This window comes from Dermacentor andersoni, chromosome 1, assembly GCF_023375885.2.
Source record: "Dermacentor andersoni chromosome 1, qqDerAnde1_hic_scaffold, whole genome shotgun sequence".
Taxonomy (NCBI): domain Eukaryota; kingdom Metazoa; phylum Arthropoda; class Arachnida; order Ixodida; family Ixodidae; genus Dermacentor; species Dermacentor andersoni.
The window spans coordinates 386,188,435-386,207,169 of record NC_092814.1 but is presented as its reverse complement, the minus strand read 5'-3'; the positions used below and the strand labels follow the sequence as shown (position 1 = coordinate 386,207,169).

Here is an 18,735-nt window from a genome sequence, read left to right as displayed (position 1 = left end):
ACGCTGCTCTAGAACCCCGGCCTGAAATTCCTCTGCTGACCCTGCCTACTAATCGGAACCTTCTGGACGTGGACGTGGATGGTTTGCCCGTTACAGCACTCATCGATACTGGAGCACAAATTTCCATCATGATTGCGGAGCTTCGAACGCGCTTGAACAAAGTATTGACTCCTGCTCGACTCGACTGCTCCAGGTCACCGACGGTGGAACTCCGGCTGTGCTTGGAATGTGTACTGCTCGTGTCAGTGTCACCGGTCGCCACACGTCCGTTTCGTTTAGTGTGCTCGAACGTTGCCCTCACACTGTTATCTTCGGACTCGACTTTCTGGCCGCCCATTCTGCTCTGATCGACTGTTCCGCCGGCGTTGTACAACTTGACCTACCCCTACCTGTTCCCGTTGACCTTCCTGCTCAAGCTCCAACTCAGCTTTTTTCCGCGGATTTTATACGCCTGCTTGCAGCAACCTGCATCCCTGTCTTAACCTGCCCACCTGTACCTGATGGAGACTCTGCCCTTACTCCCGCGACTTCAGTCCTGCTTTCTCACAATGTCTCCTTCCAGCACACCATCGTTTCTGTTGCCTCATGATGTCTTCCTATCCTAAATTTCGGACAGTGCCCACAAGTACTTCTCGAGGCATGTCTCTAGCCACGTTGTCACCGACGCACGAGTGCCACATTTCCGCTGTATCTGTTGCGCCGTCTTCGACCAGTACTCATTCTGCGCCTTCTGCATCAGTCCCAACCGACGACTTTACAAAGATGACTGCACCGGACCTCTCAACCCAACGAGCAGCAGAGTTCCATGGCCTCCTCGAGTCCTACTCCGACATTTTCGACCTGAACGATCGCCCTTTGTGTCAAACTATGGTCTTGAAGCATTGTATAAACACCGGCTATGCAGCGCCTGTTCGCCGACGCTCCTACCCGGTGCCGCCTTATGAGCGACAAGTTATCCAGAGCGAGGTTGACAAGATGCTTGCCAAAGGAATTATTGAACACTCTTCCAGCCCGTGGGCGTCCGCTGTTGTTCTCGTCAAAAAGAAGGACAACAGCTGGCGATTCTGCGTTGACTATTGTCATCTACACACGGTCACCAAGAAAGATGTATATCCACTTCCCCGCATTGACGATGCTCTGGATTGTCTCCACGATGCCACTTATTTTTCATCTATAGACCTTCGTTCTGGATATTGTCAAATTGCCGTGGATGAAATGGACCATGAAAAGATGGCATTCGTCACACCAGACGGCCTATATCAGTTCCGGGTAATGCCTTTTGGCTTGTGCAATGCCCCGGCAACCTTTGAACGGATGATGGACATACTCTTACGTGTTTTGAAATGGTCCATCTGTTTGTGCTACTTGGATGACGTCATCGTATTCTCTGCAACTTCTGCGACGCATCTTGAAAGACTTTCATCTGTTCTTTCTGTTTTTCGCACTGCTGGCTTGCAGCTCAACTCGTCCAAGTGCCACTTTGGTGACCGTCAAATAACCATGCTCGGAGACCTCGTTGATTCGTCAGGCATTCGCCCCGACCCCGCAAAAGTTCATGCTGTGCAGAATTCCCCCATACCAACTTGTGCCAAGATGTTCGCAGCTTTATTGGCCTTTGCTCATACTTCCGCAGGTTTGTGGAAAATTTCGCCCATATTGCCCGTCCCCTGAGTGACCTCAAGAATAATAATAATAATAATAATAATAATAATAATAATAATAATAATAATAATAATAAAGACGTTCCTTTCTGCTGGGGCTCTAAACAAGCGTCTGCATTCTCGTAGCTCATCACGCTGCTCACCACACCTCCTGTTCTCGCCCATTTTGACGCCTCCGCTCCGACAGAAATCCGCACTGACGCCAGTGGATACGGCATCGGCGCAGTTTTAGCTCAACGCCAATGTGGGCACGACCCCGTCATCGCCTACGCCAGCCGCCTCCTCTCTCCTGCAGAGCGCAATTACTCGATTACTGAGCGCGAGTGTCTCGCCCTCATTTGGGCGGTGGGCAAGTTCCGACCCTACATATATGGTCGACCATTTACAATTACAACCGACCACCACGCCCTCTGTTTGCTTTCCTCCATCAAGGATCCCACAGGACGCCTCGGTCGCTGGGCCCTACGGCTACAGGAATACACATACACTGTGGTCTACAAGTCGGGTCGTCTACACTAAGACGCGGACTGCCTGTCTCGTCATCCCGTCGATGTACCGGACGGTTTAGGTGATGTCGCACCGATCTGCGTTCTTTCGCTCTCTGCCTTGCAAGACATTGGCGCTGAACAACGACGCGATGAGTCGTTCCGCCCTATTATCGAACGCCTGCTCTCTGATCCGTCTGGCCCATCCCTTCACATGTTCGTACTATAAAATGGCATCCTGTATCGCCGCAACATGCACCCCGACGGGCCCGAGCTCCTAACCGTCATTCCGTCTCATCTGCTACAAATTGTACTGCAGCAACTGCACGACGTTCCCACCACAGGACACCTTGGCATCACGCGGACCTATGACCGAATTCGGCGACGGTTTTTCTGGCCCCGTCTCAGCCACTCCGTCCGCCGCTATGTTGCCGCGTGTGAGTCCTGTTAACGCCGGAAAAGACCAGCTGTGCCTCCTTCCGGACTGCTGCAGCCTTTGGATATACCGGCCGACCCTTTTTTTCGCGTTGGCGTTGATCTTCTCGGACCATTCCCTATATCTAATGAGGGAAATAGGTGGATTGCCGTCGCTATGGACTATACAACTCTCTATGCCATTACTACAGCCCTACCGACCAAGTACGCCACAGACGTCGCTGATTTCTTGCTTCACGACGTTATCTTGCACCACGGTGCACCTCGATAACTTCTCACCGATCGCGGCAGATACTTTTTTGCCAAAGTCATAGACGACCTACTTTGATCATGTGCTACTAAACACAAACTTACTACCGCTTACCATCCTCAAACTAACGGCCTTACCGAACGCCTGAACCGCACATTAACTGACATGTTATCAATGTATGTTTGCTCCGATCATTGCGACTGGGACATTGCTCTACCATTTGTCACGTCCACCTACAATTCCTCGTGCCACGACATAGCTGGATATTCACCCATCTATCTCCTCTTCGGCCGTGAGCCGACTTTGCCTTTCGAGACTCTCCTATCGACCACACTCGACTCGCCGACAGAGTACACTCGGGATGTCATAGCCACAGCGACCCAAGCACGCCAGATTGCCCGCATTCGTCTTTCTGCTTCACAGACGCGCCAGAAGTGCCGTTTCGATCAGCGCAATCACGACGTGCACTACGAACCAGGTACTCTTGTGCTAGTTTGGTATCCAACTCGGCGTGTTGGTCTTTCGAAGAAATTCCTCTCGCGGTACTATGGCCCTTACCCCATCCTTCGCCAGGTGACCCCTGTCACATATGAAGTGTCTCCGCTGGATGCCACGGTGCCTTCACCTCTCTCTGATATCATCCACGTCAGCCGCCTCGAACCCTACTTTTCTCAGACCGATGAGCCGCACCAATGAGGTACTTTTTCCGACGGGGGTGATGTCACAGTCGGTAATGTGGGAAGAGGTGGACGATGATGGTGACCTTGGAGACGACGAAGAAGAGTGTAGCATTATCGCTGCTCCACGCTTGCTAGCTCAGCCATGAAAAGCCATCTGTAAATAGACACACGCTTCTTGCTTCCGTAACAATATGGATGAGGAGTGGGGAGCAAAACAATCCGAGGCTGCTTAGACTTCTACTCCTCTAGAGTCAAGCAGGCGAAAACACTGTCCACATATATTAGAGTGCTTACAGATGTACTTCCAAAATTCCGCCGGCTGGTCGGAGGCACTCTTTTCCAAGAATGCAATATATGAGTCTTGATCCCGCTTATAGAGGCATTTAATGAGAGCCCGAAAAAAAAAAGCTGAATTCTTCTCTCCACTCCTTAGGCACGATATTCTAGATTTTCGGTGCACGCAATCTTTATGTTTTACGGCAATTATAAGTTGAGACGAGAACCAGTGGGGATATTTAAAGCGTTTAAGTCTGTACTGGGGAACGTATTAGCGCACACTCCTCAAAACAAGCTCCTAAACTGATCTACTTGGTCATGAACACTCGTTTTGTCTGTAACCAATGACCAATCTCTGGTGGGCAAGAAATCATATAAACTAAGATAATCACTACGCCTGAAATCAAAACGAGAGGGCTCATTTACGCCACTGGAGGAGCTCTGTCTCAGGGATGGCAGAGAGGCTGCTATCTTAAGTGACGGATGAAACTTATCGGGACGCATGAGGGACGCGTCAGAACGAATGACATCTACAACTTGAGTATTCGAGATGCAAAGGTATAAAACGGTGCCACATGAATTGGCGATCGAGTTATGCTGCTGAAGGAAAAACAAAGACAGAAAGTCCAACAACAGGTGGCATTTCTTCTCTATGTAATGATTGTGATGGGAGTATTGAAGCATGTTTTAATCAATTCTAGGTGTATTAAAATCACCAAAAAGGATTACTCTCTGCTTACTATGGGAAGATATTGTTATTCAATAGAAGAGATGACCTCATCAAACAAAACAGGGTAAATATTCGGCTGTGCATAGAAAGATCCAATCAACAATTTTTTTACAGCGCGCTAGGCTGACTTCTAGCCAAGTCGACTCATGTGCACTGTCAATGTTGTTGCGCCGAACACATCTCAGTGAGTTGTCCACATCTACCAATATGCCACCACCTTCTTGTTGAGATCCACTGAAGTCCCGGTCACTGCGGTGGACCTTTTAGTGCGGTGGAAATATGTATGAAGAGGAAAGTTCACTCCTGAGCCAAGTTTCAGAAATAACGAAAATAGGAAAAGAGGACGAAATACCATTGCAGCAAAATTCTCGTGCTTTCGTGCGAAGTCCAAATTACACGCCATTTTGAGCCTTGGGGGTTATCTCGGAAGCATGAAGCATGTCGTGAAACGCCCCACGAAACGGCTTGAACAAGCACGCCTTGGGGACATTGACGGGTCGTTCAGGGGCTTAAGAGCTTCATCATCGACGGCTACATGAAAAGAATACGGCTTATGTCTTGTTCTAAGCCGGCAGGAGAGGGGAGAAATATCGAAGGCAGTCAAGCGCTTCGGCAAGTCGGAAGAGGTTCTTTCAGTGCTTAGAGTATAAACAAAAATAGCCTTAGGTCGTTGTGGCTGTTGAGCTACAGACAATGTCGTACTCTTTAGGGCTCCAACAGAGGCAGGACTGTTGTTTTTTTGTTTAGCCTCGGGGGCATTATAAGTGGTAGAACCGAAATCACGTGGAGAAACGGTGGCTCCTCGTTCTGCAGTGCGTAGAAACACAGGTAGAACTTGTCGCGTCGAGGCAGGAGTAGGAGAAGTGGAATACCTTCCGGAGTGGACAAGCGACTTCCCAAGTGTGGCAGCAGCACGACGCAAGAACTTGTCGCGCAGGGAAAGAATCTCCGCTGGAAGGGAGGCGACGACTTGGGTCGGTTGCTCCGCTCCACGGGAGTGGTCCTTACGAAGGCGTTCATGTCATCCCGCAGTTGGCAAACTTCGCCGCTAAGGAACGAGATTCCATCTAGCGCGCCGAGGCGGCCACGCAGACCGGCCACGACGCCGTCAAGGTCCCCTAGTGGGGCACAAGAGGGGGATATCGTTTGGAAAATGGAAAGCTGCATGGAGCACGCCGTAGGGTCGTTGTCGCTAGGATTAACACGCTGCTGTGTTAGGTCACAAAAATTGCAGCAAAAACAGCTGGATCCGTACTTCAAAAGCTCCAATTCTTCTTCTGGCCAGGTCACACACTTCGCATGGAGACATTTTTCACAATTTTGACAGCGATAGAACAGCTGTTTTCCGAAAAAAAAAAAATAAGGGCATGAGCAGAGCAAGCGTGCGTTCTTACTGGGCGCCATGCTGCGGCACTAATAATAGAAATAATAATAATAAGAAGACCAACAACAATACCAACAACAACAATAATAATACCTATATATGCATAGATGTGTCGATTGAGGCGGAACACACCATAGCTTCGCTGTTCGTCTTTCCTTACACGTTTGTCCTGTATATAACATTTGAGCTGTTCATTAAATAATTGCTAACTAAGTAATTAGGAGAACTATCCTAAAAACAAAAAGCTTTACACTATATGAAAATTCGACGAAAGGAAGCCCATACGGCTTATTTCCTTAGAATATTACCGTTGAAAAATAGCCTTGTACCACGTGGCTAGACCATGAATTATTCTCTTGGGTGCTAACGTGCTCTCGCACCGCCTAACCACGGCAACTCAATTGCGCTGCCACGAGCCATCGACGCCCTGTTTTTATTATGCTTTGCTTGCTTGCCACACTGATGCTGTAGTGTTCCTGTATATGCTCCCGCAGGGAGCAGAGTTACGCATAACTTTTCCGGCGCCGCTCGCACCGCTATTCGCCGAGCGCGATCACGTGGTGCAGAAATGACGTCAAATGATAAACTGCGCGCACCGAAGCCAACTTTACGGAAACGGCGCCGACTCGTTTCTGTCACTGTCATCGAAATTGCGCCGAGCGTGCGTAGCAATGATCGGCTCCGGGTTGCAGGTACGGTATTCGAGGATATTAAGTTAATGACTTTGGTGAAGTGCTACGAAGCACATCATTTTGACACTTGTATTCCAGTATGACGGGTTGCAGCGCACCAAGCTGCGCAAATCGCACGGAAGGTGGCAAAGCTTTTTACGCGGTGCCGTGCGGACAGACGAGACCGGCCGGCTCCGAAAGGGACCAGTATATGCGAGGTCCATTCGCCTTGTTTATGCTAAAGTGGCATTTATCTCGAGTAACACTCCTGTAGATGCTGAAATGCGTACGCCTGGCATAAGAGGTTGTTCACTTGTGCAATTTGTTGTGTATATGTTCAGCGCGACACAGACGGGGTACAAAGAAAGGACGACACGTCTGTGTCGTGCTGCACATACAAGCCAAGAATGTTAACTTACCAACTCGGTCAATTCGCTTTCTTGCTTGTACGATTGTTCTGACTATGCGGCTCCAGAAAAGTGTGTTCAAAAGCGAGTAAATACTAGCAGGTGCAATTTGTCCGCTGCACCCTACTTTATTCTGCTCCGTTTTTTTTTTTGTCAGTGTTCTGATTTTTCATGTAAAGAAGATTGATGTGCTGCTGTCCATTGTTTTGTAGTAAGCGAAAACACAGTGCGCTCCCACTTATGAGAGAGCTGCGATAGCTTCAGCATTTACCGCGCGCAATATGTTGCTTGTTCGATCAGCCTTAGTCGAAGTGAGGAATGTGAAATTATTTTTCTACGTTTAATAAGCGCTTTGTTATAGCAAATTAACCTGAGTAGTATGAAGAGATAAAGAAAATGTGCTGTCATATTACAGTCTGCAATGTGTGAAGAATTACTTTGCCAGTTTGTCATCTTGTGTGATTAGTCCAATGAAAATGACCTGTTGTTACTCTTAATAACTTGTTGCCTTTCCAGTGGTTTTGAATTCTGCCCCCAAGGCTCCAAAAAACAGCACTCATCCCCTTCTGCCACCAGCCATTGCTCATCCATTCCCTCGTACGAAATAAATTTGATCTAGACGCTCGTGCATCTCGAATCTTTTTTCCACTTGCAGATTTGCTGCTACGAAGCAGCTGTTGAGTTTGCGGTATGAATCGTAAAAATAAGCTTTGCATAAGATGTCCGCATGTCAACATTTGAAATGCGTTCAAATTTACGTGTCTCCACCGCATATATCGAAAACGTGCAGCTGCTGTGAACGACGTTTAGTGATGAATGACGGTCAAAGGTCAACGGTCACTGACATAATTGTAGACATGATAGTTCTGTTGGTGACATTCATTATTCGTCTCGTTTGGGCATACAAAATGTGCTCACATAATTCTCTATCACACGTCTGTGAAGTTCTCTTTAAACACCCTTTAAAACATTTATGGCCTACCGCCTCCGCGAGAAAACTTCATATGTATGCTGAAAAACATTGCACCGCTTTTTGTTGCAAGGTAATGCGCGTTTACACGCGAGATGTTCTAGCCACGGGCCTAGTCAGAATTTTATTTCGAGTGATCGAGGGGGGTCCTATTCTTTATATGTACATTCGTGCGTGCGTTTGTATATGTGCATGTATATATGTACACACAAGCTGAAAATTTCGGGAGGTTGGCACCACTTCGGCTACGCCAATTGTTCGAGCTTAGCCTGCATTAAAAAGTGTCATCTTGCTCAGCGCTTGCGTACAGTTGCCGCATGTAGCTCGCGAACAGCAGACGAAAAAGCAAATGGAACATCGCGCGGAATTTGCTTCCTGCGCGCGCGAGGAGTGGCTCCACTGCAGAGCTGGATCATAAACGGCACCTATGCGCAACTCTGCTCCCTGCGGGAGCACATACAGGAACACTATGATGCTGGGTTCACGAACGCCGTCTGGGTTCTGAGGCTGCTAACGCAAGCCACCTCAACGTTGCAAACATTTCAAGACGTCATCGTCCCACTCCAACGCGCCTTCGAGTCCACGAGCCCCTCTTTTTCAATAGAACAGGGGGAGGGAGGTTAGTGACTGACTACTTCCTGAGCACTCATCAAGCTTGATCAAATAATGGAAAATTAACGGGTGTACAAGTGAGATAATGTGACGCTGTTCACTCATCGATATAATACAGAATACACAAGTACAGGCCTTAGAATGGACTGTAGGCTTTCTCAAGTTCTTTTGGCTAGCTCACCTCCTCATACGACGAACATTTCATGCAATCTGATACTTCCAGCCAGTCTCCACCTAAAGACATCGCATCTAATATTTAAAACTAATTGAGGCCTCCCACTGCGTGCCGCATGACTATGTACCCGGCTGCTAGCCAATAGATGGTGGATGAATTGCTGCTACTTTGTCAAACCAACCCTCGAAGGACACAGCGTAGTTTTTAGACAGTTGGCAGCCGATGTTCTGCAAAGGACAGTAGGCCTTCTCACAACCAGTACATCTGAGTCTGGCGCTTGACAGGTGTTTCAGCAGTCACATGCTTGCAAGCGACGTCCGCAAGTAAAAAAATTGCGATGCCTGTTGTTGACTGCCGCCGGTTTTTAGTAATTACGAAACACTCAATTCACATTGCATTGAAGCATTTATAGCTTTTGTCAGAGCTACAACTGCAAGGCTAAACTGCGGACGTCCGGCTAAGGTACATTCGTTCCTTTGCACTCCATGTAAAGCTTATGGTGTCCTGCTGGTGAGCACGAGGTAGTGAGATCACTTCACAGCCGCGACCAGCGAATTCTCATAGCAGTGCAGTGCAACAACTCTCGTGTACTTTGACCGCGTTGCATGGCAACATCCCTATGCCGTCGAGGTTAATTCAGTGCCCCTCACTACGACATCTCCCACCACCCTCAAGTTGCTGTGGTATATTAAACCTTATAATTTATCATCAGCGGTCACAAAGCCGTGATGTCAATTGTCATTCTTGAAAACCGCCTTACCGATTTCTTCTTTGGTGTCCTCTAGTTTCTGGAAGAAAAAAGCTGCGCAACACCGTGGACGCTGTGCAAACGGTAGCTCTAACACACTAGTAGGGCGCAGGATTTTGTCTAGACAATATCGATTACAACTATTGTTTACGAACGCGTTAATTTCATGCTCGTATTGAGATTATGATCCTGCAATTGCGCAGTGTCCGCAGCGGAGCGATTTTATTTCCGTTTAAAGCCCAACCGCAAGTGGTGGACATTTGTTTGCGATCGTTTTATATTTACGTACCCTGACACGCACGTGATGGAGTGACAAATCGAGCGAACACATCCACTTGCGTCTTTGCGTGATGCGAGTTTAGCTATTGGTCGACATAGGAATTCTGCAGGAAAGGCAAAGTTGTGTGAACATTTATAAGCCTGTGTTGTAGCGACCTAATCCTGCGCATTTTACGTCGTGCAATATTCCCGAGTTCATGACGCGATTTGCACACGCAGGTCCTTCACGGTGCCCGGAGAACACTCGCATGCTCATCGGTGTGTGGTGGGTAGCTGTTGTCTTCGCGACCACTTCATTCACGAGTCACATGCAGGCCAGCATGGCCATTAAGACTGAGGTTCCCCGTCTCGAAAGTGTCGCCGATATCATCAAGCACCGGCGCATTGTGCCCACCATCATCGACGGCATGGCTTTCGATGTCTTTTTCAAAGTACGTACGACAGATTATCGCGTGTCTACTTCGAGATAGTGAGAGGTGTGCTGCATTGCCTGTGGATAGGGCTTTCCACTTCTTTCGCGGTTTTATATAACTCATTTCCGAGCTTGTAAAAAGAGAGGATAAAGCACCACGTTCTTTGTCTTGTACGAGTTGTTTACTTTTTTTTTCTTTCGGCAGACGTCTACCAACCCCGATGACCAAGAGCTTTGGCGCCGAGTCCAGCAACATCACAGCCAGCTTCCCTTCAGTAAAGTCTTCCGGCGGGAAACTTATGAGGCCGTGCTGGATGGTCGACAGGTAGGACAAATCACTGCACACAGGCTTGGATCCACAACTGTAGATTGGCTCAAGGATGTTCAGAAGCGGTAGTGCAAATATCTAACAACGAAAAGCAAGCCAACACCTTCACGGCAACTCATGAGCATCAGCTGTTTTAATTTTTTTTTCATTAAACACGAACTAATTGACCCGAATCACGACCTACTGGAATACTCTTGGTTTTGCCATCGGAGCACACAGGTATCCGTTGAACACTTTACCAGAAGGTTATTTCACCGGAAGTTGAAACTCTTGCGCGAGAAATACGTCGTAAGCTACAGTGCCACAAGGAAAACGGGAGAAAATGCCGCTTTGTGTTTAGTCATATTGGCCGCTTTGCAGTCGTGGTAGTTCAGTAGACGCGTGAAATGTCAGTTTTGAAAGAAAAACATCTAAGGCATACAATGACCTCCTTTTGAGGAGCATCATAAGGAAGAATGTGAAAGACAGAAAAGCAACGAATCGAGATCAGAAACACATATAGAGATGTTTCGAACGCAGCCAGGCTATAATAGTAGAAACGTGAAAAGGCATCGACTCGAATTACAATGACCTCATAAGAATCACTACAGATATAAAAAACATTACCTGCCTTAAAGATAGTTTTACATTGTGTGACACCACCATGAACACCTTACGGTGTGGATGTAGTTTGAGAGATTAGCACTGGATCAAAATTGTTGCACTGTTTCTACATTTACGTCCTGGTTTCTGTTCCGCTGTTAAATTATTATCGTTAGAAGCTGCTTCTATCAAGAGAATATAAAAAATAACGATTATTTTTTCTGTGTGGCCATCTTGGCTACCTCAATCTGTGAGCAGTATATCTACCGGCAGGTTTTTTTATTCGCAAATGTCTTTATTTTTTAGACCAAATAGATTAGCTTGGCTTGTTCAGGTAGATGTGAATAATAATAATAATAATAATAATAATAATAATAATAACCTTTATTTTTTCCATCAACGTGATGGGGGAGGTAGGGGAAAAAAAGCTGAAACAGACAGCTTGACTAGTTGCCGCACCCTCAAAGAAAAAAATTCATTCCATAAAGGCAGACAGTTCAGCTACCGACAAAAAAGCACTTTTTGATAGTACAAAAATAATACGTATCACTACAAGCGTCTTTGTGGCATATAAATATTCACATTCCCAAACGTGTGAACTTGCTACTGTAGTAATGGCTTTATATTTACAGAACACTGCTGGAAGACATATGTCAACACCCATACAGACAACAACGGCTCACTAACATTTGCATAAGGGTATGTCACGAACATTCATCATTAAATTTCACACACACACAAAAAAAAAAAAACAGTTCAGGAAACACGTCAAAGACAAACGGAAATCTATGATATGCATACCAAATTACACAAACGAGAACAATGTTAAGAGAAATACACCTAAGGTAGAAAAAAACAATTTTACTTACTGTGTTAATGCATTTTCTAGCTGCATAGCGTGTCTGTGACAAAAATGCAATAATTATGGCAGGCTTCTTTTCATCATTTGCTGTCCATAGGTAGTTCTACACGTCTCTACGTTCCAAATTTCCCTACTACGTGTATCATATAAAGGAGTTTTCTTTGACAAAGAAGCTAAAGCTGAGAGAAAGTTGATGTTTTCTTTAACATCCTTTTTATATGCTAAACACAGGCGGTAGGGATACATCTTTGTAACTTTCATAATTTCCAACTTCTTAAACAAAGGAAGAGATGGGTGATCTCGAGGAACACCGAGAACATGTCGCAACATTCTTTTCTGCATTGTAAAAAGTTACGTAAATTTGTAACAGTCGTGGTTCCTAAAACTAAATGTGCATAACTAATATGAGAGTGAAATAATGTATTGTAAAGAATAACCTAGACCTGCACAGGCAGCATCTCTTTATTAATGTACGTAACTCCTACTACACTTGAAATCTCAGAAACAACATGTTCCACGTGGTCTTCCCACGTTAAGTTCTTGAACACAACGCCAAGAGTTTTGAATGCGCTAAGTATTTTTATTTTTGAATTACCTAACAAAAGATCTGTATTTATAAAAACGCTCTTAATTCTTGGACGGAAAAGTATGGCTTTTGTCTTGGCCATGTTTATTTTTAATGCATTAGCACTTGACCACTCATGCAAACGCGATAGTGAGCTATTTGCTTCAGAAATTAGGTCATTCGGGCATGCAACTGAAAGAAGCATAGTCGTGTCATCAGCATAAATGATGTGTTTAATGTTCGGATTAATCCATATAATGGCATTCAAATAGATAATAAATAACAGGGGTCTAAGGATACTTCCATGAGGTACTCCTGATGTTATTGTTTTTTTTTTTGTCTCAGCAGAAACCATTGAGGAAGACATATTGCTGTTGATTTTCTAAATAAGATGCTAATAGTCTTAGTGCATTACCACGGATTCCATATGCATCTAATTTTTTGAGTAAGATCGAATGTTTAAGAAAATCAAACGCCTTTGTGAAGTCTACAAAAACACTCAAGACTACTTCTTTCTTTTTGAAAGGAGTTTACAATAAATTCTTTCTGCTCCAGTAAAGCCTGTTCCGTCCGCCTGTGTTTACGAAAGCCAAATTTTGACCGGGAGAGTATACTGTACTTATCGCAGAAATTCATTATTTTGGCGTAAATTGCTTTTTCCAGCCCTTTAGAGAAAATCGGGGGTATGGACACGGGTCTGTAATTTCCAATGTCATTCTTTTCGTCTTTTTATAGAGCACTGTCACCCTAGCAACCTGCAATCACTTCGGAAACACTCCCTGTAAAAAAAAAACGCACAATAAATATGTGCGTTAGGCACGGTGAAATTAGCTTAATTACATGTTTGACAGGTGCAACTTTTATACCGTATGCGTCGCTGCTTTTACTGTTATTTAGTCCTCGGAACGCCGAAATAACATCAGGCTCTATTAAAGGATTAAAGAAAAGGGGATTCCTGGTTTTAAGGTCTGAAGTAACAGAGTGCCCTTTAGCGGGACGTTCTACTTTAAGTTCAACAAAGTATTTGTTCAATTCTTCCGCTAAACGAGAGCCTGTGATATCTTCAGTGTTACGCTCAATCTTTGTAACAAAGCTAAAGTTTGTGTGGTGATTTAGAACTGCATTTTGTTTTTCCCATATTTCGTTTGTTTTTCCTGCAGAACTCTGAAAAAAAATTGCAAATGTAATCATTTCTTGTACCTCTAATCCCCTTCGTTAATTTATTGCGGAACACTTTAAATGTTTTAATATACCTGGGTCACTTGGGGCCATCAATATTGTATACAGTTTATCTCTAATGTCAATCTTGAAGTAGTTTTTTTTTTTTTTTTGTAATCCGTGCCTTACGTATCTGCTTCGAATTCGAAAACACTTTTTGGGGAAAACATTCATTATATATATCGAGAAACAGACTCAAAAACATAATAAATGTACTTTCTTTTAGCATCTGTCTCGTTCAGCACAATTCGCCAGTCTAGACAAGAAATTTTTAATTTGAATATATCCATATTTGTTAATGAAAAGTCTTGAAAGTATTGCTGTGTGGGTGTCGCTTACGCATATGTATATCTAATCACATATATATACCGAAGTTATCACTTATATGTGTGTGCATTATTCCAGCCTTCATATTAGACGCATGCAAGTTGGTTATAAACATATCAAGCAGCGAAGATGTGGGAGTAATTCTAGTAGGCTTATTAATGACATCCATACATCCATATACTTTAATTATCTGTTCAAAGTCCCGTTTTACTGGCAGATCTCCAAGCATATCAACGCTAAAATCTCCGCCGGTGATGGCAGATAGCTTATTTTCATTTGAAAAAGTCAGCAACGAATCTAGAAATACCAAAAAGTTTTCACATTCCCGCTCGGAGGCCAGTATACTACGCCTACTAGTGTTTTGTCGACCGCCAAACACAGGATTTCATAGTCTTCATGCACGCAAGAGAAATTCGGCAGTCGGTCGCAGACAAGATGTTTCTTCACCATCATTGCCACGCCTCCTCCACGAGAGGTAGTTCGGTTCAGTAAATAGTTGCTGTAAGAGGGTAAGCATAATGCATTAGCTTCTTCTGTGTATCAAGTCTTCGTAAGCGTGATGGTGTCAAAAGCGAAATCAAGGTTGGAGAACAACATTTCGAACGGAGCGGATTTGTTCTTCGCTGACTGGGCATTGAGGTGAAACAGCTTACGTGAATTGGCATATTCCAGACTACAAACATCTTTAAACTCGGATGCTGTAATGTAATCTTTAATTGAAGTCATAATAAGGGGAAAAAAAGAAACTTAAGTCTATTTATTCTTGGCTAGGTCCTCCGTGCATCTTACATGATGTACTGTTGTTCCATCTTTCTGGCGGACAAAAATTTGATTTGAAACGATAGATAGGATTTTTTGCAGGGACTGCTCCAGCAGGGCACATGTAACCGGCAAACGGAGGCCTCAGAAGAGCACTTGAGGTTATAATAAAGCACGCGGCTCAGGATCTCCGGAGCACCCAAGGGGTAGCGGGGGGATCAAAGCTGGAAGCAGGGTGGCCCGTGGGTTGGGGCCGCGGAGGCCGAAGCGTGCCAGGGGGTGTTCGCTGAAAAAATTGGCTGTCCGGCACGCGCAGGCCTGGGCGAGCCCCAAACCACGGACCAGTGCAGGTTCTAGCTTTGGTGTCCCCGTTGCCGCTTTGGTGTCCTGGAGGCGCCGCCAATACTGCGAAATATTGGCACGTTACCCGCCGTGGTTGCTCAGTGGCTACGGTGTTGGGCTGCTGAGCACGAGGTCGCGGGATCGAATCCCGGCCACGGCGGCCGCATTTCGATGGAGGCGAAATGCGAAAACACCCATAGATTTAGGTGCACGTTCAAGAAGCCCAGGAGGTCGAAATTTCCGGAGTACTCCAATATGGCGTGCCTCATAAGGAGAAAGTAGTTTTGGCACATAAGAGCCCATAATTTAATTTTAAATAATGGCACGTTGTTACAATTAGTAAAAAACACGATTGAATAAATATAATTACGTCCCGCCGCCAACTTTTTACGCCAAGTTCAGCACTACCGTGACTTCTGCCACACCAGTCAGAACTTTGCCTCTGAAGGTACGTCGGACAGACTTTCTCGCGCCTGCGGCGCTGGTGCTGACTCAGTAATCGTCGCCCGCGCCCATAAAGTAGTAATATGAAACTCTATACCGGCGCCCTTTCAGCCACTTGCGTTCAACCGCGGTTGCTAATGCACCCTGCCTTCTCGATTTTCGATTTATGCGGCCCGGGCTCTATACGGTCGCAAGCTATGATCAACCACGACTGACTTAGCACGAGCGCCGCAGGGGCGAGACAGTCTGTCCGACACAGCGGTCGCCAAATCGGGCGTCAGTGCCCGCTACTTCACCTATTTTACCGCGTCCACAGCCAGCGTCCGAGCGTAAACAAACTCGACCCCATTCCGCAATGACGGCACGGCTAGGGACACAGGCCTACAACACGCGCTAAGAAAGGTCCTCCGTAGTGCCTAGGCAGAGTCATATATTCAAGGAGCAAAAGCCCCCAGATTTTCTCTCTTGCGCCCGCTCTTACTCGCGCCTGCGCACAAACGGCTTCCTGCCCGGCGCAGTCTTACCTCCTCCTCCACCATGAAATGTACGGACAAAGGCGAAGACTTCTTTCTCAGTCCAGTCATTCTCTCCATTTCATTTGCTTTTATTTCTCCGTCACAGCATCTCCCTCGCCGCTCCTAACAGAGTTTGCTTTGTAAGGCTCTCTCCACGCTTCGGCGCTCTTTTTGGGCGCCAAATTTTCAGGGTTGCATATAAACGATGCGTTTGCTCAGTGACCGCATGCAACCAAGAGCAGCGGGTGAGCTGCGCTTTCTCCCGCATTCTCTCGCTTGAAAGTACGCTGATATGTGGTGGTCTGGACTGAATCGAGATCATACCGCCTATACGGACGACGTTATGCAGGAATTGACTAAGAGTGCAGTACGCACTAGACCATGAACGTAATAAAATATTAACATAGAACAGCAATTCTACGAATATCGCATTCTACCAATATCGCAGATATACTAGGTATGATATTGTATCAAAAGCTTAAGAAAAAGACGTACTTGCTAAGCTCATTTGCGTCAAGCATCGTGTGCGCCAACTTTACACAGGCACTCAGCTGAAAATGTCCACATCTTGTGAACAGGCAGTGTACATCTACTGCGGCCTCTCATGGGGCAAGTTAAGAAAAATTCAGGTGAAACACGCCAGAATGCCTACTGGTTTTCTCTGACAGAACTCGGAACTGCAACGATGGTAGTAAGATATGACGGTCACTTAGCCCACGCGCCCCTTCTCGTAAGAACTTGATGTCAAGCGCGAGCCTCCTGTCACGCAAAGAAATGATACTAAACTGAACTAACAGGCGTAAGTAGTCTTAATATCGGCGTCGACGAATATAACTGTCGTAGCAAGTGCAAACGGATGGACGCTGGACGGCATAGATTAGGTTACTTTGACGGGATCTAATCGCGGTCGGACTAACGCGCTGAGCAATGGTTGAAAACACTCAGGCTGCCGAAAGTTTTTCGTAATTCAAAATATTCACCCTGAACGCATCATGGCATTACTAATAATACAAGAGACATGAAGACGAAAATCCAGTTCATGATTGCATTGCGCTCAGTGTTACACTGACGGAAGAACTAACGGACGAACATCAAGGAACAAAATGTGGACGTACGTGGCGCCATATGAACGTCCACCAACTATCCCTCTAGATTGCTTTATTAGGCGAGAATCTAACCTTGAGTCTACGTAAACCCGAAGCTCACGAACACCAAGCACACGACGAATACTATAACCAGACAAAGTGCAATTCAAGTTCGACTGCACGCGCGTTATGGTAAAAGACACAAGGGAAGACACTAGTGAAGTGAAACTTGCTTAGTATAGATGCTAACACCACTTTTAAAATATGCATCCGAAGTTCTGCTGGAGCATATTCGGCTTCTATTTATTGTTGGGCCCAACTGCTACAGCAATGCTTCTTGGTAACTGTTAGATGGAACACCAACGTATGTTGTAGCACCTTTAAAGGGCGAATATACGCAGGTGCAGAGTTTCTCGTTTCATGTGACTGTTTGTTCACCGGCGGACCAGTGTTACAAAGCTATCACTCCGCGCAGGACAAGCCTGCATGCATGGGAGTACTATATAGCGAGATAATCTTGTCTAATGAGATTACGTGCGCAACGCGGGTGCGAGTGCTCGTGTGCATAGTGGAACTTACGCGGCTACCAGCGATTATGACTGAATGTGCAATGAGTCTCGCGTAAACAGTTGACGCACTTCACTCTTCGATAATATTTCGACGACAGACTACCGTGCTCACTCATATCGCTGGATTCTGAGCCTTCTTTCTTTTTTGTGGCACAAGTACGTCCAATAAGGAATTACCTTCTCAAGTCACGCATTTGGCTGTGTCTTATTCTTCACCGTCACAAGAGCGTGACATCTGGTGGCGGAGAAAGTGCTCGGTTTCAGCTCTCAGGCGACTATTGGTTACAGGCGATATCGACAAAAGCCGCGTTTGCGTGAATGCGACCGCCGCACATCGCATTTCCGAGCGCATCGCGGCAATATTATGCGTCAGCGCTTACGCGTGGCGCATCCTACTTGGTTCAAAACAAGCCGGGACCGGATTCCTCACTTTTCCTCTCTCCCTCGATGCGATACGCTGGCATTTACATGCACCGCGTGAGTCGGCTCACGCTTCCCTATATACTGCTATTGATACGATTCGCTTTTCTAACGCATTACGACCGTATGCATGTATGCGATGCTCTAGAAATGCGTTGCAATTGGCGACTTGTCGCATTCATGTAAACGTGCCTAATATTTGCTTGAGCAGCGCAGTTGATTCTACAGTTGTAATGCCTGCGTCGTCTCGAGCAGTGCGCTTCTCTGAGCCTGTTTTCGCTTTCATGGTAGCGGTAATTCCGATGGAAGCAAAATATGTTCTTGTAGAGCTGGGAGGATATGGTGGCGCCTTTTTGGCTGGCTGTGGAGAAACTTTGCTCGGAGGCCCCAAGGTCAAGTCAAACTTCTGCAAAGTTGTTAGAATGCTTGACCATTCCACTTGCTTTTTCCGCGGACACGTGTCCTGAGGGACTGTGCCGAGCAGGCATAGGGCAAATGTGCACCGCTTAGTGGTTGATACCAAGGGGACTACTGTGGTGACCGT

At 46.0% G+C, this 18,735-nt stretch overlaps 1 protein-coding gene across 1 annotated transcript in view; it reads left to right on the top strand.

Annotated features, from left to right (window-relative positions):
- The window catches only part of LOC126518603 (uncharacterized), a 106,682-nt gene that overhangs the window by 24,372 nt on the left and 63,575 nt on the right, over window positions 1-18,735 (top strand). Inside the window, exons 4-5 of the mRNA XM_050168382.2 lie at window positions 9,983-10,194; window positions 10,381-10,500. Coding sequence (XP_050024339.2) covers window positions 9,983-10,194; window positions 10,381-10,500 — 332 coding nt within the window. The remainder of the gene's footprint in view (window positions 1-9,982; window positions 10,195-10,380; window positions 10,501-18,735) is intronic.